This window comes from Phacochoerus africanus, chromosome 5 (genome assembly GCF_016906955.1).
Source record: "Phacochoerus africanus isolate WHEZ1 chromosome 5, ROS_Pafr_v1, whole genome shotgun sequence".
In the NCBI taxonomy this organism is placed as follows: Eukaryota; Metazoa; Chordata; class Mammalia; order Artiodactyla; family Suidae; genus Phacochoerus; species Phacochoerus africanus.
Window position 1 is genome coordinate 105,914,390 of NC_062548.1, and position 15,801 is coordinate 105,930,190.

At 39.9% G+C, this 15,801-nt stretch overlaps 1 protein-coding gene and 1 long non-coding RNA gene across 3 annotated transcripts in view; one reads left to right on the forward strand and one right to left on the reverse strand.

Moving 5' to 3' along the window:
• The window catches only part of ARHGEF33 (Rho guanine nucleotide exchange factor 33), a 75,829-nt gene that overhangs the window by 21,131 nt on the left and 38,897 nt on the right, over positions 1 to 15,801 (reverse strand). For both annotated transcript variants that reach the window (XM_047782236.1, XM_047782237.1), the window contains exons 7-10: positions 14,098 to 14,240; positions 9,932 to 9,991; positions 7,255 to 7,479; positions 1,539 to 1,668 (exon numbers count right to left, since the gene is read on the reverse strand). In XM_047782236.1, coding sequence (XP_047638192.1) covers positions 1,539 to 1,668; positions 7,255 to 7,479; positions 9,932 to 9,991; positions 14,098 to 14,240 — 558 coding nt within the window. The remainder of the gene's footprint in view (positions 1 to 1,538; positions 1,669 to 7,254; positions 7,480 to 9,931; positions 9,992 to 14,097; positions 14,241 to 15,801) is intronic.
• LOC125128144 (uncharacterized) lies at positions 709 to 15,794 on the forward strand. The gene is made up of 3 exons (XR_007135154.1): positions 709 to 799; positions 9,405 to 9,497; positions 15,766 to 15,794. It is a non-coding gene; the product is annotated as an uncharacterized LOC125128144 (long non-coding RNA).

Genomic DNA, 15,801 nt, shown 5'->3' on the forward strand with positions numbered 1-15,801 from the left:
GCCAGTTCAGTATTAGGTCAAAATTACTCCTGAGCTTCAGCTTTAAGATGTAACCAGATGTGAGAAGATCTATAATTGAAACATGTGCCACCTGGTGGTGATCTGAAGCATGCAGCCTTAAGTTTGGTAAGTTCTTGGTGGCCCTGGCCCTGTAGCTTAGTTTATAAAACTAACTGGCAGTCCTGCCACCTGACTTTGCCCTCCCAACAAGGGTTCAGACAGGACTGTTTGAACCTGAGGTCGTGGCTCTATCTGGGTGAATCAGACCAGAAAAAGCCAAGAACTCCAACTTCTACCATCCTCCTACAGTTGGACAGCAGCCCGCACATTCCTCTCTGGCTTCAGCAGGCAGCTGTGCCCCTGCAGCGTCTGGCCTTTCCAGCCGGGCCTGGGGCTGGGCTGGCTTGAAACAGCCTGAGGAGTCTCCTGAGTGATTCACCTTTTTTCTAAGGAAAACCTAACATATTATTTTTACAGGTTTGAGAAGACGTGGCAACCTGAGGTTTGAGCATCAGGTCGGTAGTTGTGATGGATGGTGTTTTTCACCCCCAGGTGACTTTTCAATGGGGTGGAAAGTTCTAAAGGTTTGTGGTTTGTGATGGGAAAGAGTAAATGTTAATAAATGTATTTTCATGTTCACGTGGGAGAAAAAACACCAATAGGGAAGAGGAATAATCTCATTCTGTTTTCTATTTCATTCAGCTGGTCTATTTAAATAAAGTACACATGGAGGCTTCAGAAAGCTTAGAAAAAAAGAATAAACAGCACATGAAGAAGGAGGATGAAAATCTAATGCCAGGTAGGAAAAGGGCACCAGTGCAAAAATTAGAACCAGAGATTTCATATTTGCACTAAGAATACTGAGCTGAAGCTTTTCTCTTCTTGGGCTATGAAAACAAACAAAAAAAAAAGGGTTAGCTTGGGAAATAACTAATGTGAATAGCATTATCATGGATATGGGAAGTAACCATAACCTTATTTTCACTGAGGATGGTCTGATGGTTTTTAATTTTTTTTTTGTCTTTTTGCCATTTTTGGGGCCACTCCCATAGCATATGGAGGTTCCCAGGCTAGGGGTCGAATCGGAGCTGTAGCCACCGGCCCACATCAGAGCCACAGCAACTCAGGATCCGAGCCTCGTCTGCAACCTCCACCACAGCTCACAGCAACTCGGGATCCTTAACCCACTGAGCGAGGCCAGGGATTGAACCCGCAACCTTATGGTTCCCAGTCAGATTCATTAACCACTGAGCCACGACAGGAACACCCTCTCTCACTGTAGTCTTTATTCCCCTTTTAGGTTTGTAACAGACACATCAGGGACACTGAAAGCCCCAGACTACTCTCATTTTCTTATCTGCTCAAAATCTATATTGGAGACTTGCCAGGGGTTGTGACCTACTGTCACTGCTTAGTCTCTTTTCAAAGACTATTTCTGGAACACTTTACAGGTCCCAGATTCCCAAAGTGGAAACAGTAAACAACTTACCTTAAATTTTAATCAATCTGAAAAGCAAAGGCAATGAATACATGGATACCTTCTCTCTTTGGAATTCCTCTTTCCATCTGACCCCTGGAATGTTGCCTTGATCTTCAGGATCAGAGAGATGTTGATGACATATTTTCTTTCTGATTCAAGCAGTTCTAGAGCCACAGTCTGTCTTTTAGCTTTAAAAACAAAGCAAGGAGGGGATTTTTGTTAACCACTCTTCCCTGAAACCCTATTAAAAGATAGAAAGCAATAAAAAGATATTGAAAGCAATATAAAGCGACACTCAAGTCTTTGGAAGATGGAAAACAGAATAGAGACATGATTATTACTTTAGCAGAATAAAGGGCACAGAACGCTTTGGTGTTTTCATCTGCAGATGGGAAATCTGCCAAGAAGCAGAAAGTCTCACGGATTGGAGGCACCCAGGCATCACAGAAAGTACAAATAATGGGCAATGCTGAACAGAAGAAATAGTCTACACAAAGTTCAATTGAACCGCTAGGTCCCCAACCCTATGCCAGATGGCTTTCTCATTTCCATCCCATGTGAAATGAGGAAAATTAGAGAAGCCCAGGCTCTGGTGTCTGGGCTAAAAGCATCCGACATAGTAAAGGGCAGAACTGAGATGCTAAACTGAGAACAAAGGGACTCAGACAGGCTTGCAGACTGAACAGTGTCACTCCCCTCAGCCCCTCCTCTTGCATGTCCCGATATGCCAGCAGCCAGATTTATATTGTTCAGACAGCAGACTGGAGGATCTAAACTGCCCAAGCAAAAAATATCTTCAAACACTGACATAAAGAGGTCACCTATGGGGAGATCCCTTGTGGTGCAGTGGGTTAAGGACCTGGTGTTGTCACTTCAGCAGCTTGGACAGGTGCAGGCACAGCCAAAAAAAGAGATCACCTATCAAAAAGTTAATTTTCCACTTGATTAGCAGATAATGAAGCCCACTTATAGGATAAGCTAGACCAACACAGAATGTTCAAGTTTCTTTCTTTTTGGCTGCCCCCAAGCACATGGAAGTTCCCAGACCAGGGATCAAACCCACCAAACAGCAGCAACTTGGGCTGCTGCAGTAACAATACCAGGCCCTTAACCCATTGCACCATAAGGGAGTTCCCATCAAGTTTCTTTTTATTTAGGATCTCTTTCTTGAATACAAATAATTAGCTAAGAATCCTCAGACATTTGAATCAATCTTATACCATAGAAGTTCCTGCTGTGGTGCAGGAATTGGGGGCATCTCTGTAGTGCCAGGGTGCAGATTCAATCCCTGGCCTAGCACAGTGGGTTAAGGATCCAGTGCTGCCACAGCTTTGGTGTAAGTTACAACTATGGCTCGGGTCTGATCCCTAGCTTGGGAACTCTACATGCCGTGGGGTGGCCAAAAAAAGGAAGAAAAAAAAATTACACCTTAAAGAAAGAGAAGAAAAAAGCATTTACACGTATTTTTTTTAAAAGGAGGAGGGGGGAACAATGAATAAAGTAGAAAGAATGAAAGAAACAAAAGAAAACTTTTAAAAAATTTTATAATGAATGTCCTCAAAGAGTTACCAAAAAATTCTGGCATTTAATAATTTCAGGATGCTGTTTTTTTTAAAAAAGAATAATCCAAAAAAGAAACTTTTTGGCATTTCTTTAAAAAATAAAAAGACTAGAAGATAAAGCCAAGGAAATCTCCTGCCTATCCACCCCACCCCTCCAAAAAAACTAGAAAGAAGATATATTGGAAAAAATAATAGTGGAAAAAATCAATCCAGGAGATCCAACATCACCTTAGTAGAAGTTTCAGAGAAAAGAAAGAAATGAATAAGAAGATATTACCAAATAAATAATAGAAAGAAATACCAGGGATATATTTCCAGAGGAAAGAGCCCATTGCCCTCAGTGTAATTAATGAAAAAGACTCTCATGTCATTGTAAGGTGTACCACATTGCTGTGAAACTTTAGCACACCAAAGGTAAAGAGACGATCCTAAAAGTTATCAGAGAGAAGAACAATCAGGACTGGAGATTAGACTGGTATTGGACTTTTCATTAGCAACATTAGAAGTTAGAAGACAAGGAAATAATTGATTCATAATCATGGTGGAACATGGTTTTATATTTAAATGATCAGTTATGTGGAAGCTACTGGACTACTTTTCGTTCCATCAAAACAAGAAGTAAACCAAGAAACCAAGAAGGATATGTAACCCCCGCCCCTGCCAAAATCCCCAATAGGAATCTAACATAGAAATTTGAAGAGAATTCCCAGGAAAACCGAGAAGTCTCAGGAGGGCAGCAGTGTGATGCGCCAGAATGGAGGAGGATAACAGAGGTCTCTAGGGAAAATGCTTAAAAAAAAAAAAAGGAAATGATGTATTGTCTGTTACATTGCTAAGAAAAGTTAAAGAAGACCTATATAAAGGGAAGCATATACCATGGTCTTTGCTTGGCAGATCAATACTGTCACAATGTCACTTCTTTACTAAGTGGAATAAAGATTATAGAGTCTAGAATTATGATCACTTGACTCTCTCTATGCAATTCAATATGGAAAGGAATTCAGCTTCAATAAATGGAGTTGAAATAACTGGATAACCATATCGGAAAAGAAAAGACCCTGAACTCCTTCCTCACACCACACATCAAAATTTATTCAAGATAAGTCATAGACCGACATGTGAAATCTAAAACTATAAAGATTTTACAAGAAAACATACTAGAATATCTTTATAACATTATAATAGGCAAAAATTTCTTACAAGGATATGTAAGTCATAAGCTTTTTTTTTTTTTTTTTTTTGGCCATTCCTGCACCGTAAGCAGAAGTTCCTGGGCTAATCTTTGACCACTAGGCCACCAGGGAACTCCCAGTCACAAACTCTTTTAAAAGTTAAAAATTGATAAGTTGAACTTCATTAAAATTAGAAACATCTATTCCTCAAAAGACTATTAACAGTGAAAGGCAAGCCACAGAATGGAATAAAATATTCTCAACACATCTACCTGACAGAGCACTCATACCCAAAATATATTAAGAAATCCTATTAATAGAGAATAAAAAGGTAACTCAATTTATAAGGTGGACAAAGGACCTAAATAGGTACTTCATAAAAGAAATTATGCCAATAGCCAATAAGCTATGAAAAGATGCTCGACATCATTAGTCCTCAGGGAAATGCAACTTAAAACTACAATATGATACCAGGACACACCCATAAGAATGGTTCACATTTAAAAGACTGACCATCCTAAATATTGAGAAGGATGTGGAGCAACTGGAACCTTTATGCTTTTCTGGTAAGAGTATAAAATGTTCCAACCACTTTGGAAAACTGCCTGACATTTTCTTTTAAAGCTAAACATAATCCTATCCTATAATCTAGAGAGTCCACTCCTGTGTATATACCCAAGGGAAATGAGGGCTTACATTAAATTAAAACAAAAAGACTCGTACAGAAATATTCATAGCAGTTTTCTTCATAATAGCCCTACACTGGAAACAATCCAAATATCTAGCAACAGAGTGGACAAATTATGATAAATTCATTCAGTATGATTAATAAAAAGGGATAAACTACTGAATGAATTACACACAACACATTATGTTGAGAGAAAGAAGCCAGACACAAAAGACAACACATGGTCATGTTCTATTTATATGGTGTCAAGAACAGACACAGCTAATTTACGATGAAGTCAGAGTGAAGTTCAGGGAGTGGTATTGCCTGGAGAGGAGCATGAGAGAACTTTTTGGGGTAATATTTCTATTAGAATTACTAATATATTTATTATGTTATCCAGGTCTGTGTATCATGACCTGAGGGACAATGAATTTAGGTGTTTTTTTTTCCTCTTCCTGGGGTCATACATGAAGCTCATGAAGTTTCCAGGCTAAGGGTTGAATCAGAGCTGCAGCTATAGGCCTAGCCACAGCCACAGCAACATGGGATTTGAGGTGCACCTGTGACCTACACCACACAGCTCACAGCACTGCCAGATCCTTAACCCACTGAGTGAGGCCAGGGATCGAACCCATGTCCTCATGGATACTAGTCGGGTTTAACCCACGGAGCCACAACAGGAACTCCCAAGTTTAAGCTTTTTGAATTTTACTCTATGTAGATTAACTATCAGTTAAATACTGATAGAAAAAAATAGCAGCATAAACTATTTTTTTTGCTTTGTTTTATTTTTATGTTTTTATAGTTGATTTACAATGTTGTGCCAATCTCTGCCACACAGCCAAGTGACTCAGTCATACAAACATATACATCCTTTTTTTATATATTATTTTCCACCATGGTCTATCCCAGGAGACTGGAAATAGTTCTCTGTGCTATACAGTAGGACCTTATTGTCTATCCATTCCAAATATGATAGTTTGCTTCTACTAACCCCAAATCCCCTGTCCATCCCACTCTCTCCTGCATCCCCCTTGGCAACCACAAGTCTGTTCTCCATGCTATGACTCTGTTTCTGTTTTGTAGATAAGTTCATTTGTGCTGTATTTTAGATTCCACATATAAGTGATATCATATGATATTTGTCCTTCTCTTTCTGACTTAACTTCACTTAGTATGAGATGCTCTAGTTGCATCCATGTAGCTGTGAATGGCATTATTTTGTTCTTTTTTATGGCTGAGTAGTATTCCAATGTATATATGTACCATTTCTTAATTCATTCATCTATCAGTGGACACTGAGGTTGGATCCATGCCTTGGCTATTGTGAACAGTGCTGCTATGAACATAAGGGTGCATGTATCTTCAAATTATAATTTTGTCTAGATATAGGCCCAGGAGTGGGATTGCTGGATCATATGGTAGTTCTATATTTAGTTTTCTGAGGAAACTCCATATTGTTTTCTATAGTGGTTGTACCAATTTACATTCCCACCAACAGTGTAGGAGGGGTTCCTTTTCTCCACACTCTCTCCAGCATTTGTTATTTTAGACTAATGATGACTATTCTGACTGGAATGAGATGGTACATCATTGTAGTTTTTTATTTGCATTTTCTAATAATTAACAATGTTGAACATCTCATAATCTCTTTTTAAAACATGGAAGCAAGCTCCAGAAAAAAACTGTCCTAAGAATTTAAAGTGGTTGCTGCTGGTCTTCATAATAAACCTCTTAGTATTATTGAATTTTTCATATATTTGATAATTTAAAAAATTAAAAGTTACCTCCCACAGGAGTTCTCACTGTGGCACAGTGGGCTAAGGATCCAAATGCAGCATCTCAGGTTTCTGTGGGGGCATGGGTTTAATCCCTGGCCCTGGGAACTTCTGTATGCCACAGGAGCAGCCACAAAATAATTGCCTTTGGCAAGAGTTTGAGGGAAATGCCATTGTCTGAGATATGGTAAGTACCCAGTGATAATCTGTGACTTGAAGGAAAGGAGGGAAAAAAGGAGGAAGAGAGAACACACCCCACTGCAGTGCTTAACATTTTGTTGGTGGACTTCTGATACAAGATTCTTGTGTTAAACATTCTATATCATTGATAAAATAGATCACAAAATTCTGCCCTCTTCTCCACTAGCCTTATGCCTTTTTTTCAAAGCACTACATTACCAAATGTCATGGATACCCAGGTGGCCATGTGACCTCCAGTGAGTCCCTTCACCTCTAAAGACTTTCGTTCATCTCCAAAGGAAACCTGAGGCTGGGTGATCTCATAGGTCCACCGCATCTAAGATGCAAGGATTCCAGCCCTTAGGTTTTCTGTTCTTTACATTTTCAGCCTACTTTTCCCCTTGGAACTTACCAGCTAAAGAGGTTTCACATAAAACATTTTCCAAGGAGCTGTGTCTGCCCTGGACAGTTTCCTTGAGTTTATCTGGGTGGTCTTTCGTGACGTATTCCTCGCCCCATTCTTTACCATCCTTAGGCTGCCTCCACACACCAGATGGGATATGGCCCTTGGGTTGGATATCAGCCGAGAGGCAAGACTTAAGGTTTTCTTCTGCTTCTGGAGTTGTTGGGTTCATTCCTGAAAAATAATATCTGCCGTCAAGTTCTGATTTTTTTAAAAATTGTGTTTGTTACTAACTCTTCAATATTATGCCTCTGCTTGGGTACAGCTATCCCTCGAGGATTAAATATATATCAAAGATTAGAGTCTCCACAGTTGCAAAGGATCACCTTTCTCTGTTTTTTTTTTTTACAGCATGTACATTTATTGTAACTTTATTTGTTTCAAATACTATTTATTTTAATGTATATGAGAAAGATGCATAATTAGTTGTCAACCTAAACATTTACAGGAGCTTATCTCCAGAAAAGCCTAGAAGCACCATGGGAGTCTCTCTTCTTCAGAGAGTACTTATTTTTTTTAACTCAATGAATTTTATTACATTTATAGTTGTACAACAATCATCACAACCCAATTTTATAGCATTTCCATCCCAAACCCCCAGGCCATCCCCCTACCCACCAACCTGTCTCCTTTGGAAACCATAAGTTTTTCAAAGTCTGTGAGTCAGTATCTGTTATGCAAAGTTTATTGGGTCCTTTTTTTTAAAGATTCTATGTGTAAGTGATAGCATATAATGTTAGTGTCTCACTGTCTGACTAACTTCACTTAACATGATAATTTCTAGGTCCACCCATGTTGCTGCAAATGCCGTTTATTTTCTTCCTTTTAATGTCTGAGTAATATTCTACTGTGCCTATGTACCACATCTTCTTGATCCACTCCTCTGTTGATAGACATTTAGGTTGTTTCCATCACTTGGCCACTGTATATAGTGTTGCAGTGAACATTGGAATACATGTATCTTTTCAAGTCATGGTTTTTTCTGGATAGATGCCCAGGAGTGGGGTTGCTGGGTCAAATGGTAATTCTAGTTTTAGTTTTCTGAGGAATCTCCATACTATTTTCCACAGTGGTTTCATGAATTTACATTCCCACCAACAGTGTAATAGGGTTCCCTTTTATCCACACCCTCTCCAGCATTTATTGTTTGTAGATTTTTTTGATGATGGCCATTCTGGCCAGCGTAAGGTGGTACCTCATAGTAGTTTTGATTTGCATTTCTCTAATAATTAGTGATATCTAACATCTTTTAATGTGTTTTTTGGCCATCTGTATATCTTCTTTGGAGAATTGTCTGTTTAGATCTTTGGCCCATTTTTTGATGGGGTTGTTTGGTTTTTTGGTATTGAACTGCAGGAGGTGTTTATATATTTTGGAGATTAATCCCTTGTTAGTCACTTAATTTGCAAAGATTTTCTCCCATTCTGTGGGTTGTCTTTTCATTTTGTTTAGGGTTTCCTTTGCTGTGCAGAAACTTTTTAGTTTAATCAGGTCCCATTTGTTTATTTTTGTTTTTATTATCATTACTCTAGGAGGTGGATCTGAGAAGATATTGCTGTGGTTTATGTCAGAGAGTGTTTGGCCTATGTTTTCCTCTAAGAGTTTTATAGTATCCAGTCTTATTCTTAGGTCTTTAATCCCTTTTGAGTTTATTTTTGTGTGTGGTGTTAGGAAGTGTTGTAATTTCATTGTTTTACATATAGCTGTCCAGTTTTCCTAGCACCACTTATTGAAGGGACTGTCTTTTCTCCATTGTATGTTCTTGCCTCCTTTGTCATAGATTAGTTGACTATAGGTGCATGTGTTTAATTCTGGTCTTTCTATCCTGTTTCACTGATCTATATTTCTATCTTTGTGCCAGTACCATATGGTTTTGATGACTGTAGCTTTGTAGTATAGTCTGAAGTCAGCCTGATTCCTCCAGCTCCATTTTTCTTTCTCAGGATGGCTTTGTATCACCTTTCTGTTTCTAGTCTATTCAGTTTTTACCCTTTGTTTAAAATCCCTACTAAATAAGGACATTTAAAAAATAAATTTATAAAATAATGTCATTAATTTATAGCAGTATGTATTGATTCCTCATATCTGCTTCCTTTCAGGAGAGCACGCCAGGAAAGAAAACACAGAGGAGGAAGAAGGGTGCCAAAGACAATGTCTTATTTTGGAATTTGTCCTTCTTGACCCTGATGATGGTAAGTTTCTAAAAGACAGGAGGAAGGGAAGGAGGGAAGATGAAATAGTTTAGAAAATTCTGGTGGATTATCTCTTAAATAACTTCTAAATTGCATAAACTATGAAATGTGTGGTCCATAGAAAATGTATGTCATGCTGCCTACACCTGGGAGCTCTCAGCAAATGTTAATTCATTGGTAATTGAAATGAGCCCAATGGAACTAAGAATTCTGGTTTTGTCTTAAGCTTTCCTACCCCTTCTCTCTCTTTGGGTTTCATTGAGTCACTGACCTATGCCAGCATGTATTTTGGACTCTTGGTTACCATAGTGCTTTGTCTTGCCTGAGTTCTTTCATGCCTGCTTTGGGACTGAGGGAGTAGAAGCAGGAAAGGTAGATGAAGGGAAAGCCTGGAATTACTAGAAGAAAAGAGAATGCAAAGCAGAGCCACTTACCAGGACCCATCATTCCCTTCACATTACTGTCTCCTACATGCATGGATCTGGACTCTTGGGCTGCAGAGGAAGGAAAACTTTCAATCAATATTCACTCTACTATCACAGACTGGCCCCCTCTATGAGCTAGGGACTAGGGCAGACTGACAGAGCACACATTTTACTGGGGGAGCAAGAGCAGTAAAAAGAGAAAAACTACAATATAGTGTAGCAAGTGCTATTTTTCTACTTTTAAAAAGATATAACAAGTGGTATTTACCTCATAGATGATCATCAGAATGAAATCAGATAATATTTCTAAACTGCATACAGTAAGAGCTATATTATTGTTTAACTATGCTGGTGAGGATAGTAATACTGAGCAGAGCTAGAAGGATGCTTTTATTAGTTTTGGCTGCCCACCCCTGCATGTGGAAGTTTCCAGGCCAGGGATTGAATCTGAGCCCACAGCTGTGCAACATTAGATCCTTAACCAACTTTGCTGGGCCAGGAATCAAACCTGAGGCACTGCAGTGACCTGAGCTGCTGCCGTTGGATTCTTAACCCACTGTGCCACAGCTGGAACTCCCAGAATGATGGTTTTAAATTGTAAATTAGAAGTTCCGGTTGTGGCTCAGTGGCTTAAGAACCCAATATATAGTGTCCTTGAGAATGCCAGTTTGATCCCTGACCTCGATCGGTGGGTTAAGAATAGGTGGTACTGCAAGCTGTGGAGTGGGTCACAGATGTGGCTTGGATCTGGCATTGCTGTGTCTGTGGTGTAGGCTGGCAGCTGCAACTCTGACTCCATGCCTAGCCTGGGAACTTCCATATGCCACGGGTGTGGCCATAAAAAGAATTAATTAATTAATTAATTAAAATGTAAGTCAGACCCTGTTGCACCTCTGTTTAGCCCTCCAGTGGCTTCCCATTTCAGTGCAAAGGCTGAAGGTCTGAGAATGATCTTAAGGCTCTGAAATATCTGCCCCCCACCGCCCCGTCTGCTGTCCTCTTTCTTTTTAAAAATTCACCTCCTGGAGTTCCCGTCGTGGCGCAGTGGTTAACGAATCCGACTAGGAACCATGAGGTTGCGGGTTCGGTCCCTGCCCTTGCTCAGTGGGTTGACGATCCGGCGTTGCCGTGAGCTGTGGTGTAGGTTGCAGACGCGGCTCGGATCCCTCGTTGCTGTGGCTCTGGCATAGGCTGGCAGTTACAGCTCCAGTTAGACCCCTAGCCTGGGAACCTCCATATGCCGTGGGAGCGGCCCAAGAAATGGCAAAAAGACAAAAAATAATAATAATAATAATAAAAATTCATCTCCTTTTGTCTCCCTATTCATTCTGCTTTAGCCCCACTGGTCTTGCTATTCCTTGAACACATCGGTTATGTTCCTACCAGGACCTTGAGGCTGTTCTCTTGCCACCTCCTCTATCCATAAACAAACATGCTCACCTCTTTCAGGTCTTTACCTGGCACCTTCTTTAAAATTACACCTGTGTTTCCTTATTGCCTTCGTATTACTATCTAACATACTACATAGTTTGTTTGACTTGTTCATTGTTTGCTTCCTTCAGAACAAGAGCTCCATGAGGGTAGGAATTTTTGTTGTTTTGTGACATCCCACCTCCTAAATCAGTCCCTGGGGTGAATGCATGGAGGGAAGGGTAGGTAAATGAATGGATGGGGGAAGGATGAATGGGTCGTGGAACAGCCACCTTGACTGCAATCTCATGAGAGACCTTGAGCCAGAGGCTCCGGCTAAGCTGTGCAAGATTCCTTATTCAGACAAACTCTGACATAATGTTTGCCATTTTAAGATACTGAATTGGGGGTCAGTAGATAACAGTGGCACCACTTTATAATTAATAGTGAGTAAGCTAACTCTTTCTAAAAGTTTGATCCTTTGACCCTGAGTTTTAACATAACCTACCACCAGATCGTATCCAGAAGGTCTTACTGTGGTACATTATTCCAAAATTTCTGTAGCAATTCTGTAGAATAAACTGTGTTATATAAGCCAAACCTACATAACAAGGAAGGATGGAGAATTTGCTACCAAACGGCTAATTTAAATCCATCTCGGCACTTTGCAAATACAACTTTTAATCTTTTATCTTGTGAATATAATCATCTGCTCCAGACTTGGCACTGATCTGACCTTTGCTTTCCAATCCGATTCTGTATGCTTCCTTAATAAGATCACTCATTTAGGTCGTGCTCAAAAGAAGAGCCACCTGCAATAAACCCACTCCCTGGATGGATCAAGTGAATTTTCCCAGGCTGCACCTACTGAGTCTCTAAAATAACTACTCACATGGGTACCACCTAAAAATAAAAAAGCTGGAGTTCCCTTGTGGTGCAGTGGGTTAAGGATCTGGTACTGTCACAACAGCAGCTCAAGTCACTATTGTGGCACAGATTCGATCCCTGGCCTTGGAGCATCCATAAACTGTGGGCACAGCCAAAAAAAAAAGAACAGTAAAAATAAAAAAGCAAATCTGTACTTTGAAGTTAATACCAATTAAAAGCCATTTGAGGAGTTCTTATCATGGCTCAGTGGTAATGAAACCCACTAGTATCCATGAGTTTGATCCCTGGCTTCACTTAGTGGGTTAAGGATCTGGCTTTGCCCTGAGCTGTGTTGTAGTTCGGAGACTCAGCTTGGATCCTGCATTGCTGTGGCTGTGGTGTAGGCCAGCAGCTGTAGCTCCATTCAACCCCTATCCTGGGAACTTCCATATGCTGCAGGTATGGCCCTAAAAGACCAAAAAAAAAAAAAAAAAGCTGTTTTATTTAGGTTTTTTTTTCACTTTTTGTAGGGACAAACCCAAGGCATACAGAAGTTCCCAGGCCAGGCATTGCATCAGAGCTATAGCTGCTGGCCTACACCACGGCCACAGCAACGCCCCATCCGAGCTGCTTCCGTGACCTACACCACAGCTCATGGCAACGCCAGATCCCCAACCCACTGAGCGATGCCAGGGATTGAACACGCATCCTCATGGATACTAGTTGGATTTATTTCCACTTCACCACAACGGGAACTTCCTGATTTTAAATTCAGTTATCCAAAGCATATTTATTGCCTATCAATACGTGAGCCACATTGTTTCTTAAGCCAAAAGGACAGAAAACCACCAGTCCTGCCCTTGAGGAGCTAACAATTGGTTGAGTCGTCACTGAGCCTCTTTTGGAGACTTTGTACATGAAAACCCCCCAAAAGAGAAAAATTCGTCTAAACACTGTTAGTATCTACAATTCATGCTCCTGTATATAAAATACTTTGCTGTAAGTTGTTGCGGATACAAAGATGCAGCAAAGATGTAACTGAACATAGTTACAGACATCCCTTGGAAGCCAGTTTTCTTCAGCCCTGCCCTATGCAATTATTTTCTAACATCTCTTCTATCATCTCTCAGATAAGGGATGTGACTGCAGCTATTTCAGTCCACAAACAACACCAGCTCATTTTTCACTGCTTGCCAGTTAGGGCAGATATGACTTTCTCATATTAGTGAAATCTTTGCTGGAAAAAAAAAGAAAACACAATTTTATGTCTATGTAGAGAGACAAGAATTAAGAAGTAGAAAATAAAACAATTTATTAGAGTGAATTTTTTTTTCTTTTTACAGCTGCACCTGGAACATATGGAAGTTCCTGGGCTAGGGGCTAAAGTGGAGCTCAGCTACAGCCTATGCCCCAGCCACAACACCACCAGATCTGAGCTGCGTCTGCAGCCTATGCCACAGCTTATGGCAACAGTGGATCCTTAACCCACTGAGCAAGGCCGGGGATTGAACCCCCGTATCCTCATGGAGGCTATGTCAGGTCCATAACCAGCTGAGCCACAATGGGAACTCCTAGAGTGAATAATTTTTAAAACATTTTTTCTCCTATGTTTGATACAGTAATATTGTACAATTTCTAACTTTTAATCCATTTGAAATTTAGAATATCCAAATTCATATTTTACCCCAAAAGAAAGTCTTTTAAAATTGGGTCGACTTTCCCAGTCTCTTAGATCCTCTGGACTCTTCTAAATTCCAGTTGTAAAAGGAAAAAATCTGAGCAATATCCCATTTTCCTCTAATAGGGAAGGAAGTTGTGAGCCTATTCTCAATGTTACTAAAGTCCAAGGAACCAAGGAAAAAATACTCAGCTAATTCAATACCATGTGTGAACTGTACCTTTTTCATAGGCCTGAGAAGGCAGAAGGTTTGTAAAGTCCTCACTTGGAAGAACAGGCTCAGGGATGTTGATGGAACGGAAAGGACTTCCTTGTGCTTGAGCAGGTCCGGGCTGTGAGCCATGTTCTTCTTTCTGAGTTTTCCTAGGGAAGGGGAAAAGAGTCTTAATACACAAGGGGTTAAGAAGAAAATCAGTTCAGAATAATTTAGGGAAATGTCTCAACTATTGTGTTGAACCATACAGTGTTGCTCTTTTTGTAAATTAAAAACAGTGAAATGCCAGCAGTTCACATGATTTAACATAATTCATAACTAAAGCTGGAGAAAAAAATTCAAATATCTACAAATTACCTTCTAATTGTAATGTATACACTCTTATTTGTCTGTTACTAGCTTCCCTGTGTCAAGATTTTTACAGGGTTTGCAGTAATGACGATTTGCTAGGGATGATTTACATTTTCCACAAAGCAACACAAAGCTACCAGGAAGGAAAAGATCCTCAACTGAAAACAATAAAGAGTTCTCCAGGGTCATACAAATATTATTGCTATATTTCTATTTTAAATTCGATAATATCAAAACCTATAACAATGAGGATTATGTGTGTTTAGTGGTGAAACTTTACTTGATTCAACCTGGTTAAGATATTGTTTAACATAAATTTATTTAGGAGTTCCTGTGGTGGCGCAGTGGAAACGAACCCAACGAGGAACCATGAGGTTGCCGGTTCCATCCCTGGCCTCGCTCAGTGGGTTAAGGATCCGGCATTGCTGTGAGCTGTGGTGTAGGTTGCAGACGCAGCTCGGGTCCTGTGTTGCTATGGCTGTGGCTGTGCCTGTGGCGTAGGCTGACAGCCACAGCTCCAATTCAACCCCTACCCTGGGAACCTTCATATGCCAAGGATGCAGCCCTAAAAAGAAAAAAAAAAAAAAAAAAGGAACAAATTGATATGAAAGAAGAAAAATCCCATGTGGTTAAAAAAAATTATTTGCAATGGTCGAATTAAAATAACAGTAATGTTAGAGAAATTTCAGAAAACTAAGGAAAATCACTGTCTTTACACAACAGTCATAATTTAAATATATCTTTCTAGTTGTTATTTTACATATTTTTACAGTTAAAAATCAAATTCAACATGCCACTTTACATCATTTTCATTTAACTTCCTATTGTATTAAGTGTATTTTCTGCATGATAGTTATCATTCCTTTTTAGTATTAACCAAATTTTATGCTGCATAACTTCTATCACATGTTGACCCTTGGAGCCCAATGTTCAGCCAGCTATGCACCAATAGTTGGTAAGATGTCCCTGGTGCCTCTGTATAAGCTATTGCTTATGGATTTTCCTTTGGTCAAAATTTTTTTAAACGTTTTTTTTAATTCTTTTTTTTTTTTTGCTTTTGCTTTTTAGGACCACACCTGCAGCATATTCAGGTTCCCAGGCAAGGGGTCAAATCAGAGCTGTAGCTGCTGAGTTACACCACAGCCACAGCAATGCCAGATCCAAGCCATGTCTGCAACCTACACCATAGCTCACAGCAACACCAGATCTTTAACCCACTGAACGAGGCCAGGGATTAAACCTACAACCTCATGGTTCCTAGTCAGATTTGTTTCCACTGCGCCATGACGGGAACTCCTAAACTTTTTTTTTTTTTTTTTTCAGAAGTTCCCAGGCCAGAGATTAAACCCATACTGGAGC